Source organism: Danio rerio, chromosome 15 (assembly GCF_052040795.2).
Source record: "Danio rerio strain M-AB ecotype USA chromosome 15, GRCz13ab, whole genome shotgun sequence".
In the NCBI taxonomy this organism is placed as follows: Eukaryota; Metazoa; Chordata; class Actinopteri; order Cypriniformes; family Danionidae; genus Danio; species Danio rerio.
In genome coordinates, this window is record NC_141035.1 from 19,385,491 (window position 1) to 19,408,084 (window position 22,594).

General features: G+C 37.9%; 1 protein-coding gene across 3 annotated transcripts in view; it reads right to left on the reverse strand.

The window, feature by feature from the left end:
* caln1 (calneuron 1) overlaps nucleotides 1-22,325 on the reverse strand; it is a 174,644-nt gene extending 152,319 nt beyond the window's left edge. For 2 of the 3 annotated variants that reach the window (XM_087283872.1, XM_087283874.1), the window contains exon 1: nucleotides 21,713-22,325. Coding sequence is in view for 1 of the 3 variants with exons in the window: in XM_087283871.1 (XP_087139997.1) it covers nucleotides 19,349-19,470 (122 nt within the window). In the remaining 2 variants the exon portion in view is untranslated. Of the gene's footprint in view, nucleotides 1-19,348; nucleotides 19,867-21,712 lie in introns of all 3 variants that reach the window. The other variant, XM_087283871.1, reaches the window with a different exon arrangement.
* Nucleotides 22,326-22,594: the final 269 nt, after the last annotated feature.

The window sequence follows — 22,594 nt, forward strand, 5'->3', positions numbered from 1 at the left end:
GGAAGTGGGCGTGGCAAAATGACTCGACAGCGCCACCTAGAAAAATTAATCGGACGAGCCCCCGATATACGAATCACGCACATGCACGAAAATTGGCACACACCTCAAACACACCAAAACATACGAAAAAGTCTCTTGGAGCCATATCTCAAACCCAACAGGAAGTCGGATATTTTTAACTTCCTGTGGCGAAAAAGTGGCGTTTTTGCCATTTCCAGGCGTTGTATTTTAACGAACTCCTCCTAGGGATTTTATCCGATCGACACCAAAATTGGGTTTTGTCATCTAAAGGCCTTGGCGATGTTAAATTGCGAAGCTTTAGAGTTTTCGTCGATGGGCGTGTCCGTGGCGGCCTCGCAAACTTTGCAATTCGCCACAAAACAGGAAGTCGTTATAACTCAGGCATGCATAGTCCGATCTGCCTCAAAATTCACACGCTCGATAAGCGTCCTGACCTGAACACGTTTACATGCCAATATCCAGATACAGTTACAGCGCCACCTGCTGGCCACAGGAAATGACATAATTTACTGAGTAATAAACTTCTCCCACAAATTTTATCGTATCAGCACCAAAATTAGGTGGTGTTATCTGAAAGCTCTAGCGATGATATATTGTGAAGATCTAGAGTTTTCGCAGAGGGGCGTGTCCGTGGCGGTATGACAAACCTCAACGCTTCGCCATGGAACAGGAAGTCCTGATAACTCAACCACACAATGTCCGATCTGCCTGAAACTTCACATGGTTGATAAACGTCATCTCTTGAACACATCCACATAACAATATTAAAGTGGGCGTGGCAAAATGACTCGACAGCGCCACCTAGAAAAATTAAACGGACGAGCCCCCGAGCTACGAATCACGCACATGCACAAAAATTGGCACACACCTCAAACATGGCAAAACATACGAAAAAGTCTCTTGGAGCCATATCTCAAACCCAACAGGAAGTCGGATATTTTTAACTTCCTGTGGCGAAAAAGTGGCGCTTTTGCCATTTTCAGGCGTTGTATTTTAACGAACTCCTCCTAGGGATTTTATCTGATAGACACCAAAATTGGGTTTTGTCATCTTAAAGCCTTGGTGATGTTAAATTGCGAAGCTTTAGAGTTTTCATCGATGGGCGTGTCCGTGGCAGCCTCGCAAACTTTGATGATTCGCCACAAAACAGGAAGTCTTTATAACTCTGGCATGCAATATTCGATCTGCCTCAATATTCACACATTTAATAAGAGTCCTGACCTGATCAGGTTTACGTGCCGATATCCAGTTACAGTTATAGCGCCACCTGCTGGCCACAGGAAATGTCATGTTTGACACTATAACAAACTCCTTCCACAAACTTTCCCGTATCAGCACCAAAATAGAGTGGTGTCATCTGAAAGCTCTAGCGATGATATATTGTAAAGATCTAGAGTTTTTGCAGAGGGGCGTGTCTGTGGTGGCATGACATACCTCAACGCTTCGCCATGGAACAGGAAGTCCTTATAACTCAACCACACAATGTCTGATCTGCCTGAAACTTCACATGATTGATAAAAGTCCTCTCCTGAACACATCTACATAACAATATTGAGTCAGTCATAGCGCCACCTGCTGGCAGAAGGTAGTTTGGCTTGTAACTCAGCCACACAATGTCCGATCTGCCTGAAACTTCACATGGTTGATGAAAGTCCTCTCTTGAGCACATCTAGATAATAATATTGAGTCAGAGTCATAGCGCCACCTGCTGGCAGAAGAAATTTTGGCTTGTAAGTCGGCCACACAATGTCAGATCTGCCTAAAATGTCACATGGTTGATGAAAGTCCTCTCCTAAACACATCTACATAATAATATTGAGTCTTTCATAGCGCCGACTGCTGGCAGAATGTAGTTTGTCTTAAAACACAATCTCCACACAATCTCTGATCTGCCTGAAACTTCACATGATTGATAAAAGTCCTCTCCTGAACACATCCACATAACAATATTGAGTCAGTCATAACGCTACCTGCTGGCAGAAGGTAGTTTGGCTTATAACTCAGCCACACAATGTCCCATGTGCCTGAAACTTTACATGGTTGATAAGATTCCTCTCCGGAAGACATCTACACGCCAATCTTAAGTCATAGTTATAGCGCCACCTGCTGACAGGAGGAAGTTGGACATAAATCTGTGATTTTCTTAGATCTTTTTTTATATATTGGCTTAAATTATTATTGTTCGCTGTTCTCTGTCATCGTAAGGTCACCGGGCGGCGGTGAGCCCGGGTGCGAGGTCCCTATCATCGCTGCTTGCAGCTTTAATTAGGGACCGAGCACCGAAACGGTGCGTAGGCCCTATTGGAATTGCTCCGTTTATTATTAGGGACCGAGCACCGAACGGTGCAAGGCCCTATTGGAATTGCTCCGTTTATTATTATTATTCTTTTCCGGAATGAATCGCGATTTTGAGGGCCTTACCATGCCCGAAAACTCACGCAACTTTGCACACGCCTCAGAAGTGGCGAAAATTTACGTATGTTATGGGTCTCGGAAGTGGGCGTGGCAAAATGACTCGACAGCGCCACCTAGAAAAATTAAACGGACAAGCCCCCGATCTACGAATCACGCACATGCACGAAAATTGGCACACACCTCAAACATGCCAAAACATACGAAAAATTCTCTTGGAGCCATATCTCAAACCCAACAGGAAGTCAGATATTTTTAACTTCCTGCGGCGAAAAAGTGGCGTTTTTGCCATTTCCAGGCGTTGTATTTTAATGAACTCCTCCTAGGGATTTTATCCGATCAACACCAAAATTGGGTTTTGTCATCTAAAGGCCTCGGCGATGTTAAATTGCGAAGCTTTAGAGTTTTCGTCGATGGGCGTGTCCGTGGCGGCCTCGCAAACTTTGACGATTCGCCACAAAACAGGAAGTCGTTATAACTCAGGCATGCATTATCCTATTTGCCTCAAAATTCACACACTTGATAAGAGTCCTGACCTGAACACGTTTACATGCCGATATCCAGATACAGTTTTAGCACCACCTGCTGGCCACAGGAAATGACATGATTTACAGAGTCACAAACTCCTCCCACAAATTTTATTGTATCAGCACCAAATTTAGGTGGTGTCCTCTGAAAGCTCTAGCGATGATATATTGTGAAGATCTAGAGTTTTTGCTGAGGTGCGTGTCCGTGGCGGCATGACAAACCTCAACGCTTCGCCATGGAAGAGGAAGTCCTTATAACTCAACCACACAATGTCTGATCAGCCTGAAACTTCACATGGTTAATTAAATTCTTCTCCTGAACACATCCCCATAACAATATTAAAGTGGGCGTGGCAAAATGACTCGACAGCGCCACCTATAAAAATTAAACGGACGAGCCCCCGATCTACGAATCACACACATGCACGAAAATTGGCACACATCTCAAACACGCCAAAAGATATGAAAAAGTCTCTTGGAGCCATATCTCAAACCCAACAGGAAGTCGGATATTTTGAACTTCCTGCGGCAAAAAAGTGTTGTTTTTGCCATTTCCAGGCATTGTATTTTAACGAACTCCTCCTAGGGATTTGATCCAATCAACACCAAAATTGGGTTTTGTCATCTAAAAACCTTGGCGATGTTAAATTGCGAAGCTTTAGAGTTTTCGTCGATGTGCGTGACCGTGGCGGCCTCGCAAACTTTGATGATTCGCCACAAAACAGGAAGTCATTATAACTTAGGCATGCATTATCCGATCTGCCTCAAAATTCAAACCTCTGAAAACATTCCTGACCCGAACATGTTTACATGCCGATGTCCAGATACAGTTATAGCGCCACCTGCTGGCCACAGGAAATGACATGTTTTACACTGTAACAAACTCCTACTACAAACTTTATCGTATCAGCACCAAATTTGAGGGGTGTCATTTCAAAGCTCTAGCGATGATATATTGTGAAGATCTAGAGTTTTCGCAGAGGGGCGTGTCCGTGGCGGCATGACAAACCTCAACGCTTCGCCATGGAACAGGAAGTCGTTATAACTCAACCACACAATGTCTCACCTGACTGAAACTTCACATGGTTGATAAAAGTCCTCTCCTGAACACATCTTCATAAGAATATTAAGTCACAGTCATAGCGCCACCAGCTGGCAGAAGGTAGTTTGGCTTATAACTCAGCCACACAATGTCTGATCTGTCTGTAACTTCACATGGTTGATAAGATTCCTGCATTTAAGGCATCTACATGCCAATCATGAGTCACAGTTATAGCGCCACCTGCTGACAGGAGGAAGTTTGGCATAAATCTTTGATTTTCTCAGGTTTTTTATATATATCGGCCTAAATTATTATTGTTCGCTGTTTTCTGTCATACTGAGGCCACCGGGCGGCGGTGAGCCCGGGTGCGAGGTCCCTATCATCGCTGCTTGCAGCTTTAATTGAGATTGGAATTGTTGGTGGTTGTAAGGGTTTTAATGGTCAGAATGGTATACATATACATATACTTATACATATAAAAGAAAGTTAAGACCTGTTAAAAAATAAATTTAAGGCCTACAACACAATATGTCAATTGATTTTTTAAGACCCTGCAAATTCCCTGGTTCAGTTCACTTTAAAGGCAATTAAAATAATATATTCTTTGCGCTTAAGTGTAAAATTACTGAAACTACAAATGCTGCACATTTTGAATGAAAATTTCAGATGGCACTTGTTAGATATTTTTGTGTCTAAACTCTTCATTTCTTTCATTTACTCTTTAGTTTAACATGCTAGCTTGCCCTTATTATTGTTGTTATTATTTCACTTAATTTATATTCATATTTTTATTTTTACGTATAATGTGGTATGCTGATTGTCTACATCATAATCTTTCTTCACATAATTTTTAAACAATACAAATTCTATGGAAAATCAAAAAATATTTCTTGTCTTATTTGTGTCTTATCATGTAGGTGGAAATGCTATTTTTGCTATCAGCGGATAATAAAAAGGAACAGGTTGGTATGATGTTTTCCAAAACAACTAAATAATGACCCAAATTTCAAATTCAAAGCACAGGCAAATTTACAAAACAAATGCCTGCAGAGTTCAAGAAGTCAATCAAATCAGCCCAGAATGACTCTTTATATGTAAATCTCTCGTCTCTCAGGCATTGTGTTTTGCATGACTAAAAACTCTCGATTAATTATTCAGCACAGTCAAAGCCATGGGAATCATTCGAACACAATGGCGTCGAATGGAGATGTGAGACGGAGTGTAATGGGGCTCCATGTTGATTGGTATGAAGTAAGTGGTTTTGGAAAGTGCGATTTTAAAAACAGATTTGAGTGTCAAAAGCCCACTCATAATGCACAGCTCTCAACCTCCTGCAGGCCGTTTCAGAGATCAAGATGGATTTTGTGTGTATCGAGTACTCCCACAAACAAACCCACTGAACGCTCTTTACTGTAGTTTTTGGCTAGTTGCCCATGTGACAGCCGCCAACCATGCACTAGCTGTTATTAAAGCACGTCCAAAAATATAAATAAATCAAGCTTTCCACAATATAAGATTATCTGGATTAGCTGTAGATTTAAAGTGGCAGAGAAGGTACAACGGAGTCTTGCATTAGACAAAGTTGAGCTTCTGTGTTTTGACAGACCACATTAACCACACTGTCCACATTATATTCAATGTATAAACGTGGTTTTATAAACAAAGAGCTCATTAGGCTTTAAATATTGTTCTGATAACTGATAAAATATCATTTAGTGCAATAATCCTGACTTTAATTTTACCATTTTGTCTGTTACAATCACCAGCTATCTAATCCTGGCAGATCACTGGTAAACATGCACATCACTATAAGGAGTACAAATCCACTGGTATATGGACTACAGGTTCTTGTCATGCACCACGCACACTCACACCAATTCCTGATCCTGGGTGATTGCATACACACAGCAGGTGGATTGTCCAAGACTTATTACACTTTAAATAGAACACACTCACACACATCAGGGCTGAGTCTTGTTTAACTGTTTTGTAAACATTATGAAGCATTTCTCTTGCCTTGTCTTCCTAGTTTTGACCCTGGCTTTGTTTTGTTTGTTTTATTGTTTATTCCTGTCTGCTGCCTGCCTTCTGACTACTCGTCGGTTATTTGACAATGACTCTGGATTTCCTGTGTACATCTGTTTGCCCCTGTGTGGATTGTTGCCTGCATGACCAGTCTTATTAATAAACCTGTGTTTGGATCCGAACTCTGCTGTCAGCCTTCACTTCACATTACAACATCATTAAATAACAGCCGGGCCTTATAGGATGTATGTCTAGTAATATTTACAGCTGGAAAACATATTTTTGTACATTTTGATAGATGCTGAAACATACAGTTTGGTTGTATTGAATAAATTATATATTTACAGGAAAAACAAATCTAAGATATGAAGAATCTTTTATATCAATACGATACTTGTACAAATGTTTATAATTTTATCGATGAACTGTAACCCTCAACACTGTAAAGTTTTCACATTTTTCCAACAGTAATAATAGACTGAAATCCACCAAAAAATAAATAGCTTTTATTAACAATATACTGTTAAAATGATGAGTGAATTGTACCCACTAATACCTCTAAACCTAACCAAAGGCAAATATGTAAACAAACTAACAGGTGTACAATTTAAGAGCCGTTCACATACACTCTCAAATTAAAAGGTACACGGTGGTACAAATAATGTTGCTTAGGAAACGGATTTGTACCTTTGTAAAATTTGTACCTTATATGGTACAGAAAAGACCTCTTATGATACTGCTCTGTGCCTTTTATGGTACAACTAAAATGAAGGTACACAATTGTTCTTATAAAAAAGGTACAAAAGTTGGACAACTCCTTCTTTATTACAATATCTATGAAAATAAATATTACTGTAAAGGCAAAGTGATTTTATGAATAATTTCCATATTAAAACATGAATTATCATTTAAAAGCATATGTTTAAAGAAACTCATAAACATTAATTATCTATAATACAAAACAACTGGTAAAACTATAGGTATTGTAAACTAAACATTTAATGTTGAAATAAACATTTAGTAAGCATTTTCTGATAAATGCATTTTCATTATTGATATCCGCACAGTTTGGCATTTGCTTTCCACGTGAGCTGGCAACAGTCCTGCATATGCAAAGTGTTCATGCAGACATTTTAGTATTGTAAAAGTAATCAAACATCATTCATATCTTGTTACAATACTTTTTCATAATTTAATTTCTATTTTAAAATGAAGTAAATTAAATGAACTTTTAGGTGATTACAAAGGTATTGTATGAACATTGGAGATGAATGTTTTATATTGTACGTGTTAGAATGTGTTTCTGTAACATGTTTGTGAAAAGTATTGAGAACTGTTTAGCAAAAAAATAGATCTTTTAATTGATGTTAAAGTATTTTTTATTCTTTACTGTAAATGGAAAAGGTGCATTTACACAAAAAGAAACATTGTTTAAAAATGTATTTGATGTTGTATATTTACTGAAAATAAATTGACGCATTTGGGATACAGCAAAATGCCTTTAAACAGTTCTTAAAGGGTCACGAAACACCAAAACACATTTTTTGAGCTGTTGACAGTCGTATATATGTCCCACACTGCTAAAAACACTATTAGGACACCTATATTTCACTAAAAAGTGTAAATTGGTTGTTTTTGCGTTATTTCAAGTAAATTCGTACTTCCTGTTTGAAAGAATTTTTGAAGCTGCGTCACGGTCATGACATAATAGCCTGTATTCCAGCGTGCAGACTGGACGTCTGTGCCAGAGTGAGTCTTATTACGTCTTACAGTGTGATGCATTAATGCATGAGTAAGGCTTGGTTCAAACCAATCAGCGTGCTCTATTGTGCAACTTCATTAATATTCATTAGCGTCACCGTGTTTACGCCACAGAGACGCCCTGTTGTGTTGGCAAAACAAGCGTGAAGTGTAGCTTTTATAGTTTGCTGCCGTTAAGTTTCGTTTTCATTTTCTCTCTGTGAGAGCTCAGCTGGATCACGTGTGGATTAACAGTGTACGCGACGCTCGACAACAATAACTTACGTGTCTAAGGAGGAACATTGTTTAACGTTACCTGAGAGCTGTTCTCATCTGCAAACGCTGAAATCCGGATTCGCTTGTAACGTTAGTCTCCTCTTCATAAAGACGCAGCTCTAGTTGCTGGTGATTGTCCTGTCTCTACAGATTTGGTAAGTGAGCGACCAGTGCTCTTTGTTTATTCAGTTTGTTCGTATCGAATTAAGTTAACTATTGCACTGAGTGCAAACATAGCACCGCATTTTGTGACCGGAATAACACATGCGGCTTTCTGACGCTACCTGCCGTGTACATCTAAGTTTCCGGGAAATGCAGAGTTTTTTTTTCTCTCATTCGCCGTGCGGTATCAAACATTGCATGAAAAATACACACTTAGAGCAGATCCTCGAATCAAATATCGCGTTTGTCGTGAGGGGCATGAATGAATTTCCTGAATGAAAGAGCCAAACTGCTGTTAAAGTCCAACATTTAATAATTTGTCAAATAATTCGACTACAGATGTCCATGTAGGTTAAACACCATCACTTTCTCATGTGTGTGTATTTTGACTGAAACTCACGCGTGCCCAAATAGACACTCCCACACCATCCCACTTTAGTTCCTCCGACACTCCCCCCTAAACAGAGCTGGACACGCCCACTTTTCTGACTTTTTCCAAAGTAGAGGTGTGAAAACACCCTGCTGAAACGAGGGGGTTTCATGGCCCTTTAAAGGTACACATTTTTAAGGTATGAAGTGTCTTGCCATTCTAGTTGTATCTTCATGGATCAGATTTGTTCCATTGATGAAGGGTCAATATTGTATCTGCAGGTTTAAAAAAACAAAGGTACATTTTGGTTTTCCATGGTATAAATCATGTCCTTAAAGGTTCAAACTGCAATGGTACAAATTAGTTTCTTTTACTTAAGGTACAATTCTGTTCCATAAAAAGGTACTGCCCCAGTGACTGCCCCAGTGTTTGTACCTTCTTTGGAACAACATTGTACCATTTTATCTGAGTGTTTATTGAGTGTTTCAGCTGCACAAAGTTAAAAACATCTTTTTAGAACTTTTCAGAATGCTGCAAGTGTACCGCAAGTCATCTTACTAGAACTGTTAAATCATCTTCTTATTTTGTTCATAATATACACATTTCAGTAAAACATTACTTTCTCTCTGTCACTCAAGCACCCAAATTTAACCCATAAGCAGCAAAAAGGGTGAGGAACGGACATCTTTGCAAAGTTTCTTTGCTAAGGGGAAAAAGCCCTGTAAAAGACTCAAAACTGCCAAGGAATGGATTGGCAGCCCAATTGTCAACAAATTCAGTGAATCCAGATTGTCTTTGCAAGAAGATCAACTGCTGAAAATCGCAAATGATATGAGCCTTTTAGGGGCCGTTCGCATATCTCGTCTTTTCTAGACTTTGCACAAGTTCATTACTTCCAATGGAGGTGCGTGGCCTGGCACTGTGTCGCAGATATCCACTGACTGCACGCGCATCACCCAAACCCAATAATATCCAGCTGCAGACCCACACACTTTTCAGGCACACACAATCCAATACACAACATTAAGATCCGGGTAGCACGTTGGCACAGTGGTTAGCGCTCTCGCCTCATAGCAAGAAGGTTGCTGGTTTGAGCCTCGGCTAGGTCAGGTGGCATTTCTGTGTGGAGTTTGCATGTTCTCCCCGTGTTTGCATGGGTTTCCTCCGGGTGCTCCGGTTTCCCCAACAGTCCAAAGACATGCGCTATAGGTGAATTGGGTAAGCTAAATTTTCCGCAGTGTATGTGTGTGAATGGGTGTGCATGGATGTTTCCCAGTGATGTCTTGCAGCTGGAAGGGCATCCGCTGCGTAAAACATATGCTGGATAAGTTGGCGGTTCGTTCCGCTGTGGCGACCCCAGATTAGTAAAGGGACTAAGTCAAAAAGAATATGAATAATTGAACATTAAGAAAATTAGTTAGTTTATTACTCTTAATCCTACAATTTGACGGTCTATGTAAAATAGATTAAAACTCGTTTCAAAGCTGTCAGAATGCAACTCTTTATACGCATCAAGCTGCTGACTGGAAGTTCTTAGCATCCCCCTTACACATACACACAAAGCATAACAAGTAATTCTGCATTCTAACAAAAGGTCTATAATAGTGACAGCAATGTTGATGGTCCCCTAGCTACCCCACCACCACCTCATATCCCCCACTCACCAGGCAGGTGCTACAAATTTCACAAACTTCAGAAACCACATGACTCTTAAATTGTTCCCCAAAAATTATTTTCTTTTCTTATGCATAACATTATTTTTACATGTGGTAAAATTACAGAGTGGGCATTCAAATCTCTCTCTTGCCTGTCATTTAGCTTTATTTCCAACTAGACCACCATCTAGCAGAACTAAAAGCTGGCCTTCCCTCAGACTATAAACCTCTGTTGGGGTTCTGTACAGGAACTTGAAGCTCTCATAGGGATAATGTGGTCACCCAGCAGGTTAAATACCACGACCCCATCAGCACAGAGCAAGAGACTGAAAGAAAAGCAGCCTAAAGCAGCAGTCAGCATGAAGGGGCAGGAGGTTCTTGATCACAGACGCCACTTTGGGACATAAGCCCACAGTCACAGCGTGTGCTGTGATAGAGCCAGTTACAGAGTAAAACACATTCAGATTGAGCCCATAGTTGCAGTGCGCTGAAGGACATATCGCATGATGGATGGCAGAGCCTTGTAAAATATGGATGCTGCTTTAGGACAAGTGTATGAGACTGAGGAGGTTTATGCTCCAAGGGAAAGCAGATTGGGATGTGAAAGGCCTGAAAGTGCCAAAAAATCTGTCTGGTTCGAGTTTAGATTGTCTCTTATCAACCATAGGGATGTAAATGTCTTAATTTGCACTAGATTTTTAGATTAAAGAGAGCTAGAATAGAAAGATTGTTTAACTAAACAAATGAGTGAATTGAGATTCTTCAAATAGACAATGCAAAAGTTTGTATTTAACATCGAAATCCTGGTCAATTTTTTAATTTTAAGTACTGTAAGTACAATTTAGTCATGGCATTACTTTAGTTGCTGAAAAAGTCTTGGAAAAGAATAAAGTCTTAAATAAAGAATATTATGCAGTTGAATATTATCTTGTGATTACATTAGTCTCATAAGTATTAAATTTAATTCACCTTTATTTGTATAGCGCTTTTACAACGTAGATTGTGTCAAAGCAGCTTCACATAGAAGGTCATAGTAAATTGGAACAGTGTAGTTCAGTACACTGTCTTAAAAAGATCATTCATAGAAAAATGAGTAGTAAAGGTCAACATTTACTTGTCTCAACTTGTTGCAATCCCCTTTAATTTTCTTTCTTTAGTTGAACACAAACGAAGATATTTTTAAAGAATATTATTAATTTCTAAAGTATTTAAGTTTCCGACTGTGGATGTCGGTGTTGGGAAATAATGACTTACAACATTGTTTAAAATGTTTTCTTTTGTGAATAAAAAAAGTCTAACTATCCTTTTAAAAAGCTGTTTAAACAGGAACAATTAAGACATTAGAACAGCATCCGAACACATACTAAATATATACAATACACTTGCTGGTTTGTTTTTTTTCTGATCCAAGTATTTATCACAAATAGGTTAACCACGTAAAACCAAATGTAAATGTATCGCTTTAAGATCAATAAAACATAAACCCAGCACTTAGGTAAGTATATTTATAAACTAAAGACATCAGACATCCCAGCTTTCACAACACAGTCCTATATTTTAGCTCTATTTTCAGTATCCTGACTTATTAGGGAAAAAATGTTTTGTCTTATAGCTCTTCTGTCACTTGAAAAAAGCCTAATTAACAGCAGCCAATCATGTCGCAGTACATTTTAAAGAACAAAATTACCATCTAATCACAATTTAATATTGATCAAGTAGCAGTAAGGGAAGGTGGGACCTGATCGAATTGCAAACCTTGGGACATTCATCAGCCAACCAGAATCAGTCATTCAATCTGTATATTCTCTAAATGGCCAAATGTCAACCATCAAAGTCAAAGTATATGTCACTCAGGCCGGAGACCCCAAAATGGGTCATACACCATATGTCAATACACAAATATAGGTTTTTTTGGACACAGCAATTTTTTCTACACGGGGTCACTAAAACCAAAACTTTTTGACAACTCCTGTCAGGGTGAGGATTTTCAAAAACAATGGGGCCTGTTTAGTTTCTTAGCTGGTGAAACCAGAGTTTTTGGCTTGTCTGCACTGTCATTTCCTTAGTGTGGCTGTGTAATAACCAACGTAAACAAATACTTCTGTTAATAACTGTGCTTGTTACATACTTACTCTCACTCCCAGGGCCATTTTATATTGAAGCTGATATTTAGCTGCACCATACTGGTGTTTCATAACATCAGGTGAGGTGACTTGTTAGCTCAATGCTCAACCCCCAATCTGGAGGACCAAGACATACACACATACATTATGGTCAATTTGGCTTATCCAATTAACCTACAGCGCATGTCTTTGGTCTGTGGGGTAAACCGGAGCACTGGAAACCCACAACAACATGGGGAGAACGAGCAAACTCCACACAGAAATGCCAACTGACCCAGCTGGGGCTCAAACCAGCGACTGTCCTGCTGTGAGGCAACACAGCTGCCCACTGTGTCACCGCATCGTCTAACATGAATACTGATATAGATAATTATCCTACTTAATTTCATAACAGAGGCATCAGAACGCAGCCAACTAGAACAATAATAATCATTTTTGAAGCCTCTGATTAGCCAACATGACTTTATGTTTAGGAGTATTTATTTCACCTGCTTTGGCATACTGTTGATAGCACTTCATGGGGTGTTTTTGCGTTTTCATATGGGAAAAGATTTTTTTTAAGCTGTGCATGTGTTTTTCGAAGAAGGAAACATAGAAAATACCTGATTGATGTATGGTTATTTAATGCTTATGGAACTAATAGGTTAAAACCAAGTGTACAAAGAGCCCCTCTTATGGGTTTTTGAAAATGAATTTCCATGCAATGTGTAACACAACACTAAGTAAATGAAAACATCCAGCTGAGGTTTTAATCTGAAAGTGCATCATGTTTAAAATTATTGATTCTTTCATGAAAGTCGACTCTGAGTCAAATTAATAAATCGAGTTGGGTTCAGGTCTGTACATCACCAAATATGTACTTCCAGATCCAGTAAAATGTGAACGCGCCTTTCCCTTCAGACACTCACGGAGAGCTGAGGATCACAGGACTGATCAGGACGCGAAGATGACGATCACTGACAGATTGAGATTCGGCTGTGGGAAATGAAGGGTTAAAGTTTATTTTCACAACAATACCACAGTATAGCCAACTGTATGCTGTGTTTGTTCCTGTCATTTTTCTGATTTGTGATACAATAACCTACGCTGCAGCACGGGACTCGTTGGCCATTTGCTATTAAAAGGAAGGAGCCGCCGAGACCATTAACTATGGGTCTTTGTCAGTCTTTGACAAAGACTTTGTCAGTAACCGTTACATTTTATATAAACCAGTTTCTTCTTTCTCCGGATCATAACATGTAAGTGTTATTAAAATTGTTGCCTCATTTTGTGTAGTTTGCAAAATATGTGTTTAATTGTGTCTTATTAGTTGTAATTGCCACCGCATAATCATGTTAGAGCTGAAGATCTTTGCTCAAAACCGACGGGACCTGGTTGCAGTGTAGGGTGCGGGTGGGTTCGGGTTTAATTTCTATTATTTTAGACGGGGACGGTTCGGGCCGGGCTTGGCTTGCGGAGTAAATGAATAGTCATGTGATGCATTTCGATTAGCGTGAGAAAGTAATTATATTGTTTGTTACAACATTAAAATCCCTCCCTGCAAAGATGAAACAAAAGATGACGGAGAAGTTAAAAAGAGCTAATTTTGACTGTGGTCAAGCCTGCAGCCAGTTTAGAAGGAACAGTCAATCTCGGCCTGTAGCAGCAGCAGCGAACGGGTGTTCAGTGCTGCTGGACGCACCATCCTGAGTGCAGGACTGCGCTAAATCCAGTGAATTCAATAATTTTTCTCTACAAAAACACATAGCCTAATCCTGGTGAGTAAAGGGTTTTTAAATTATAAATAAATATTAATTAAACCATAAAATAATGATGTAGACAGAGTATACAGGCTAATGTTGGGATTAGGCTATTATTTTATTATTCAGCTTCACCATTGCCTTAAGGCCAAATTGTGAAGAGAAGTGGCAAAACAAATCTTGCACAGCCTTTATCTTAATTTCGTTATTGCCAAATACCCGTCATAATTTTGAATTTATTTTAATTTAATTTGTAAAGAAAGACTTCTTTTCATTGGTGCTGGCCATATTAAAAAAGCCCAAGTGTATGTACCAAGGCCTATTTAGAGTGATGAAATGTTAAGATGTTATAGAGGACTTATTTTATTTCTTTGTTCCAACTTCCAAGTGGCTTATAGCCTACGTTTGTTACGAATAAGTTATGTTAAAACATATAAATGACTCGTTCTTGGAAAAAAAGGCAAGAGAGCTGTATGCATGTGCATATTTGAATAATGTTGGGCTATAAACGGGTTCGGGCTTTTTAAAAGCTGTTAACCAAAATGTATCTATCGGGCTCGGGCCGAATTCTGTCGGCTCGGGTCCCATTGGGCCTAATTTGTTTGGCCCGATTACAACTCTAAATCATGTATCTATAATAGATCAGTGCTTGTACTGTATCTCTCAGGTTAAACCTTTATGGGCTATTCACATATTGTGTCCAAAACCATGTTGAAAATTCAAATTCATGCTTCTTCCTTTATCGATCTAAATGTCACACTTAGGGCATGGTCATTTTTCTAAATAGTTTAACTTTTGCCACTGTGTGGATTAATATTGAATGTGAGTTGTTATTACTTGTGGTTTGGTTTAAGAGTAGAGTATGCTGGTGTTTAACTGCATTGCTTTATTGCACTCTTGAATTGGGCTCTCACATACTCTCTGCTATTTCATAGCAGTGGAGGGCAGTTCTCTTCGTCTCATGCTAAACACAGTCGACCAATCACAACAGACTGGGTCATCGGACCAATCAGTGCAGATTAGCTTTGGCTAAGAAGGGATTAGGGAACAAATGAATCGCTGAAGTATGGGAGTATAGGTAAAAATAAATGCATATTATAAAGCCAATGAAAGTGTTTTTTGACTATGCATGCATATCAGACCTTTGTTGGAGACATTTATTCATTCATTCAATTTCTTGTTGGCTTAGTCCCTTTATTAATCCAGGGTCACCACAGCAGAATGAACCGCCAACTCATTCAGCACGTTTTTACGCAGCAGATGCCCTTCCAGAGACAACCCATCTCTGGGAAACAAACAACACACACACACACAATTTAGCTTACCCAATTCACCTATACCGCATGTCTTTGGACTGTGGGGAAAACCAGAGCACTCAGGGGAAACCCACACAAACACAGGGAGAACATGCAAGCTCCACACAGAAACGCTAACTGAGCCACAGTTCGAACCAGCGACCCAGCGACCTTCTTGCTGTGAGGCGACAGCACTACCTACTGCACCACTGCATTGCCCCTTGTTGGAGACACCCAAAACCAAAATATGACCTTTTATAATGCAAAATAGGGGCTCTTTAAGATACATAAATCCAGTACAAAGGTAAGTATATTTGTAAACTGAAGATACCAGACATCACAGTCCCATATTTTAGCTCCATTTTCAGTATACTGACATAATCATCTTTTGTCTTATCACTTTTTAGTAGTCATCTAAAAGGAGATGCAAAAAACATAGAAAATTTTAAGATTACTTTAGACTGAACCATTTTCACAGTATAAAGTGTGTGTAATGAATCAAACTAAATACTGGCATACTTCCTCTCAAAACATTTTCTTTAGTTTAATTCTTATTAATCAGCCATTAGGTTTAATGTCCAAAATGATGAATAAAACCAGTATAATTAGCCTTCGGTGAGCTGTTCCACGCCAGTGAATTAATCTCTGTAGTGATTTTCAACGTGAAAGTTAATTATTTTCAAATATTTAGCCTTTATTTCTCCATCTTTACAGGGTACCATGTGACGGACCGTAAAGCACCACATGTCAACACTTTGCACAAGTAGAGCTGGATTGGCCAAATAAATCATCGTCCCCAAAAAGGAAAAAATGCAGATGAACCGTTTATGTGGGCAATTTTAATTAAGGTGATTATCACAATGCCACTAGGTTCATTAGCATTCAAATAGAGTCCCTGTTTTCTAATGATCCCACATTGTTGGATGGTGGATGTATACCTTGCTGCTATAAAATATCTCACGAATATACTCATAAATCATGGTAATTCAATGCAAATACACTTGCAATTCATTTTTATAACAGGCTAACTGAAACATACATCCCAATAGTGAACACACACTTTGCTGCCATATTACATACATTTCCTTCCGACAACATACAAAGTGTAAAAGCACAAGCAGCAAGTTTAACAGCAAAAACATGTCTCAATGTGCATTTTTCATTGTAGATCCAAAGTCAGACTCCCTGGGGCAAAGCATAAGTGTGTCCAGGAGGAAAGTATGACTAATTTACCTGCCAACTCACTATTATGCTTTTCACATGATACACTGCCAAATGAACATGACCAGTGTGTAAAGCCAAAGGGACTGCAGCTGGCAAACACAAGCAGAAACCCTTTTAAATATGCATCAGCTCATCTGAAATACTAGTAGTTTGTCAGATTTTATCAGAGACATGTTAATGGGTAGTTGACAAATAACATAGCAGTGAATATTTGATATATGTAGATTTTAGGTTAAGGTCTATGTACAATTTATTTTAAAGTCTACATTTAAAATAATAATAATACATAATAATACATAATAAAATAAAACAATAAAAGTGTAATACAGCTTTAAACTCTTTAAACTTTTTTGTACGTAAAAAATCCTGAAAAATCCCATTTAGTGTAACAATGAATTATATACCACAATCTTGGCATATTTAGAACAAGAATCATTTTATAATATATTAAAAGTCTTTAAAGTGAATTAACCAAAATACTATTATCATTTTAATCTTTATCCAATGCTAATATGTTATAAATCATCACATAATAAATGATGGGCGAAGCAGTGGCGCAGTGTCGCCTCACAGCAAGAAGGTCGAACTGGGTCAAACCTCGGCTCAGTTGGCGCTTCTGTGTGGAGTTTGCATGTTCTCCCTGCGTTCGCGTGGGTTTCCTCCGGGTGCTCTGGTTTCCCCCACAGACCAAAGACATGCAGTACAGGTGAATTAGGTAGGCTAAAATGTCCGTAGAGTATGAGTGTGTGTGTGTGGATGCTTCCCAGAGATGGGTTGCGGCTAAAAACTTGCTGGATAAATTGGCGGTTCATTCCGCTGTGGTGACCCCGGATTAATAAAAGGACTAAGCCGGCAAGAAAATGAATGAATATATGATTACTAAAATAATAATCATCATAATAACTAATATTAGAGTGATTTCTGAAGGATCATGGGACTCATCTTTAAAATCACTAGAATAAATTATTACATGAAATTCTAAACTAATTTTGAACAGTTCTTTTATTGTGCAATAACATTTCACAATTTTACAATTTGTACTGTATTTTTGATTAAGTAAATGCAGCTTTGCTGGGCAGGAAAAGCTTAAAACATTTTAAAATCATACTCACCCCAAACTTTTGACCGATAGTGTACATTTAATTACCAGCATAGTCTGATAATTTAAGTAATAATTAAATTGTTTTGGGTAAAGCATGTCCCATTGTGGGACACTGATTAAAATGTCAACTACCTTTCACAAACAGGATGTTCAGGAGAGATAATGGGGAGTCAGGACATAAAGAGGGTTTACTAACTAAGAGGTGGATCAATATTGATCACAGTGTGTTCAACTAAGGGCAACATTTTCCAATCCAACAGTGTTCAAAGTTCCTAGAAAAACAGCTGTGTCTAAAACACAAGCATACTCTAAAAAAATGCTAGGTCATTGTAACACAATGTTAGATCAAACATGGAGACACCCAACATCAGGTAAATTTTTCCAAACATTTAAATTAAATTGGGTATGTCCATTTTTACAACAAATACAGCATATAACCCATACACACCCATCGGGTATCTAAGGACAAACAAAATTGGGTAAAATATGGACAACACACAGACACTGGGTTAAATTTGGTCATTACAGTCAAAATTATGAGCCCTCCTTGAAGTTTTTTCTTTATCATATATTTCCCAAATGATGTTTAACAGAACAAGGAAATTTTCACAGTAGGTCTGATAATATTTTTTTTCTTCTGGAGAAAGTTATTTGTTTTACTTTGGCTATTTTCATTTTTTTTAAACCATTTTAAGGTGAAAATTATTAGCCCCTTTAAGCATTTTTTCCCGATAATCTAAAAAACAAACTATAGTTAAAAAATAACTTAAAAAATAACTTGCCTAATTACTTTAACCTGCCTAGTTACCCAATTAACCTAGTTAAGCCTTTAAAATATCACTAAGCTGTATAGAACTGTCTTGAAAAATATTTAGTAAAATATTATTCACTGTCATCATGGCAAAGATAAAAGAAATCAGTTATTAGAAATGAGTTATTAAAACTATTATTTTTAAAAATGTATTTAAAAGATCTTCTCTCCGTTAAACAGAAACTGGAGAAAAAAATAAACAGGGGGGCTAAAAAATTCAGGGGGCTAATAATTCTGACTTCAACCGTACATAATACATTCAATTTAAAAAAATACCTAAGTGGTTGTTTTTGTCCATATTTTCAACAGGACTGGGTCGATACAACCCAGTATTTTAGGAGTTTACACTCTAATAACTGATGGGACGTTTTAAACCAATTTTGCTTTAAATATTGACACAATCTTTGGATGAAGTTTTTAAACACCTGTTTGGTTTTTCCGTATTTGACCCAAAGTGGGTTAAAACAACTCAGCAATATTTACAGCGTATCTGAACAAGAAAAAGTCTGAATTCTTTAATTAAATCACAGGGCGCTGTGCTTTACAAAGTCACTGGGAGAAAAAAGCCAAAATGTCATTTCACATCATGTCAAAATAACTCGATCTTCATCTCAACCTCCTACAAAACCAACCTACCGTGCGAAGAACAGACCAGAGAAAAATCAATACAAACACTTTAAAGAGATCACGCATAAAGAAAAGCACCTCTAACCTCACTACTCTCATTAAAGAAATCTACGAACACAGACAAACACATTAACCATGTTTTCTGCATCTCAGAGCGGTAAGATCCCAGGACGGCAGCTGTCATCCCTGTTGCTTACCCATATGAATCAAAGTCTACAGCATACTCAAGCACAACAGGCTCTTTCCCAGGACTCCCTAGCCCCTCATCTCCTTCAGTCCCCTCCGCCCGAGGGTCTGGATCCAGATTGGTGACCTCCATCTATCAGCGCTCTCCAGCTCGGAGTCCACGGCAGACTGTCCCACACTATGTTCCACGGCTGCTCCTCTGCCCGAGCAGCACAAAGCCCTGGTTAATATTTCAGCAGGTAGTCAGTCATTCATCCCGTCTCCCTCATGTCAGACTCTGGTGAGGGACGCGGTGTGTCATCGGTGGGATCATAATAGTGGCTCGGTGACTTAGTCCTGCCTCTGCAGCTCCGCAAAGAGCACACACACATACACACATACACTCTGTCTCTGACCAGCCCCCTGGACTGAACCACACTCACAGCGCTCCTCCAGGTCCTCTAGTCATTAGCATGTCCATCACTTTAGTCTCTGATGGGGGTGGAGGTGGAGGTGTTGGTGGTTGGGGGTGTTAGCTGGCACCACCTGACTTGTCAAATGAGAGTAAGGTGGATAATTTGCCCACAGTGCCAGCAGTAAATTATACATAATGGTGTTTGTGCTTTGCACAGCTTTAGGGAATGCAGAGCAAATGATACAATAAAAAGAGATATTAATGAAAATAAATTGGTAAACAGATATAGCAAATAAAAACACAAAAAGTATATAAATAATAGTTTATTATTATTATTATTATTAAGGGATATAACAATGATAGGAAGGTTATTGTTTTAACCTCATATTATTTACTTAAGATTATTATAAATATGCTTAGTTATTATAAGTTTAAGACTTAAAATGTATATATTTTTTGTTATTAATGGTAAAATTGATATTTTCCTACTTTTTTATAAAAGTCTTTCATCATCATCATCATATTATCATTATTATTATTATTATTATTATTATTATTATTATCATAATTATTATTATTTATTAATATTATCATTATTTATTATTATTATTATTATTTTTTAGTATTATTATTTATTATTATTAATTTGGACTGTAATTCTATTCTTTAAAATCTACAATAGGGGCATCACGGTGGCACACTGAGTAGCACAGTCACCTCATAGTCCTGGCTGGGTCAGTTGGCATTTCTGTGTATAGTTAGCATGTTCTTCCCATGTTCGCGTAAGTTTCCTCCGGTTGTTTCGGTTACCCCCACAAATCCAAAGACATAGGCTGTGGGTGGATTGAGTGAGCTAAATTGACTGTAGTGTATGTGTGTGAATGAGTGTGTATAGATTTTTCCTAGTGATGAGTTGCAGCGGGAAGGGCATCCGCTGCATAAAACATATGCTGGATAAGTTGGTGGTTCATTCAACTGTGGCAACCCCAGATTTATAGAGGGACAAAGGCGAAAAAGAAATTGAATATATAATATTGAATATAATGAATATGTAATATATTATTTCTAAATATTAATCTTCTTACTATTGCTTAAAAATTATGTTTGAACTCACTGAAATAAAAAGCAATAAATAAATATAATCAATTATATATATATATATATATATATATATATATATATATATATATATATATATATATATATCCAAATAATAATAATAATAATAATAATATTTTATGGCTATTTTAAGGAACACACACACATATGTAACATATATATATATAGGTTACATAGGCTATGTATGTTTTAAGGAACACACATGTGTGTGTGTGTTCCTTATTTTAAAGAACACACACATATGTAACCTATATATATATATATATATATATATATATATATATATATATATATATATATATATATATATATAAAGAACACACACATATGTAACCTATATATATATATATATATATATATATATATATATATATATATATATATATATATATATATATATATATATATATATATAGGCTACATATGTGTGTGTGTTCCTTAAAATAGCCATAAAAATATTATTATTATTATTATTATTATTATTATTATTATTATTATTATTATTTGGATAAATAACTTTTCACTATATGTAATGTAAACGGCTATGGTATTTATGTATAAAGTCAAAAATAATATTGTATAATATAATTATTATTAAAATTAAACCGTATTAAAATTCATATTTTAAGACATCAAAAAGATTGACTACATAATGCAAGTCAAAATCCCGTGTGCAGTTTTATACGACTGTAAATAAATCGTCCGGCTAATCGATTATGAGAGAGAAAAGCCATTAAAACAACAGGTTGCCTAAGTGTAGAAATGCGGGCTACAGTTAATGCAATGACGCTGCCCATCAAAGCCTCCATGCCACACAAACCTACTCCAGACATTTAAAGTATAAACTCTCTTTCTCTCTTACCTTTAGTGCTTGATGATGGGCGATCTGTGAAACCGATATCTCAGATCCGAAGGGTTGATGATCCGAGCCACTGCAGGATCCAGATTATCCCGCTGCTAAAATCTGGATCACAGATTGTCGCAGAATTGAGAAGAAATTCTCCAGCTCTCATTCGCGATTAAACACACTATTATTTTTAGCCATCGTGTGCAAATGAACGTGGACACTGGTTTCTTTCCCCGATTGTTATCCGAAAAAAACACGCTTCCGACTTCCAGCCAAAAGCAATAAAAACAGTTGGACTTTTCCTCCAACTCCAATCAGCACTAATGATCCCCCGGATTCTTCATTACTTCCATGATCTCAAGCGAATTCCAGCTCACACCTCCAGACCTTAATTGCTTCACATCGCAAAAAGCTTCTCATAGATTTTCAACTGTCATCCACAAACACGAGCCTCATAAAACAATCAATAAACATCGCTGTCAAATCAACAGTCCGGCTGGATTATTATCGTCCACGAGCTGTTAGTGGGCATTAACAGTCACAAAACCAGCAACTAGCAGCTTCTGTGAGAGACAGAAGCAGAGAGATTCCTCACAGATGATGAATTAACCCATTGAACACTCTGACTGACTGACTGACTGAGCGCTCCGGTCATTAGTCAGCGGCTGCAGCCTCCAGCTCTCCTGTCACTCAGCCGCAGGTGAACCAGGTGTGATTATTAGACAACCATCTTTTCAGCAGTCTCACCTGTCTGCTATTTTAAGATGACGAGTGCACTTACACAACGACTATCAATCTGCTACAACTCTCTGCCTGTCTGTCCAGCCATCAGCATCCATCCATCATTTAGCCTTTCCAGTTAGCCTTTCTATCTATCTATCTATCTATCTATCTATC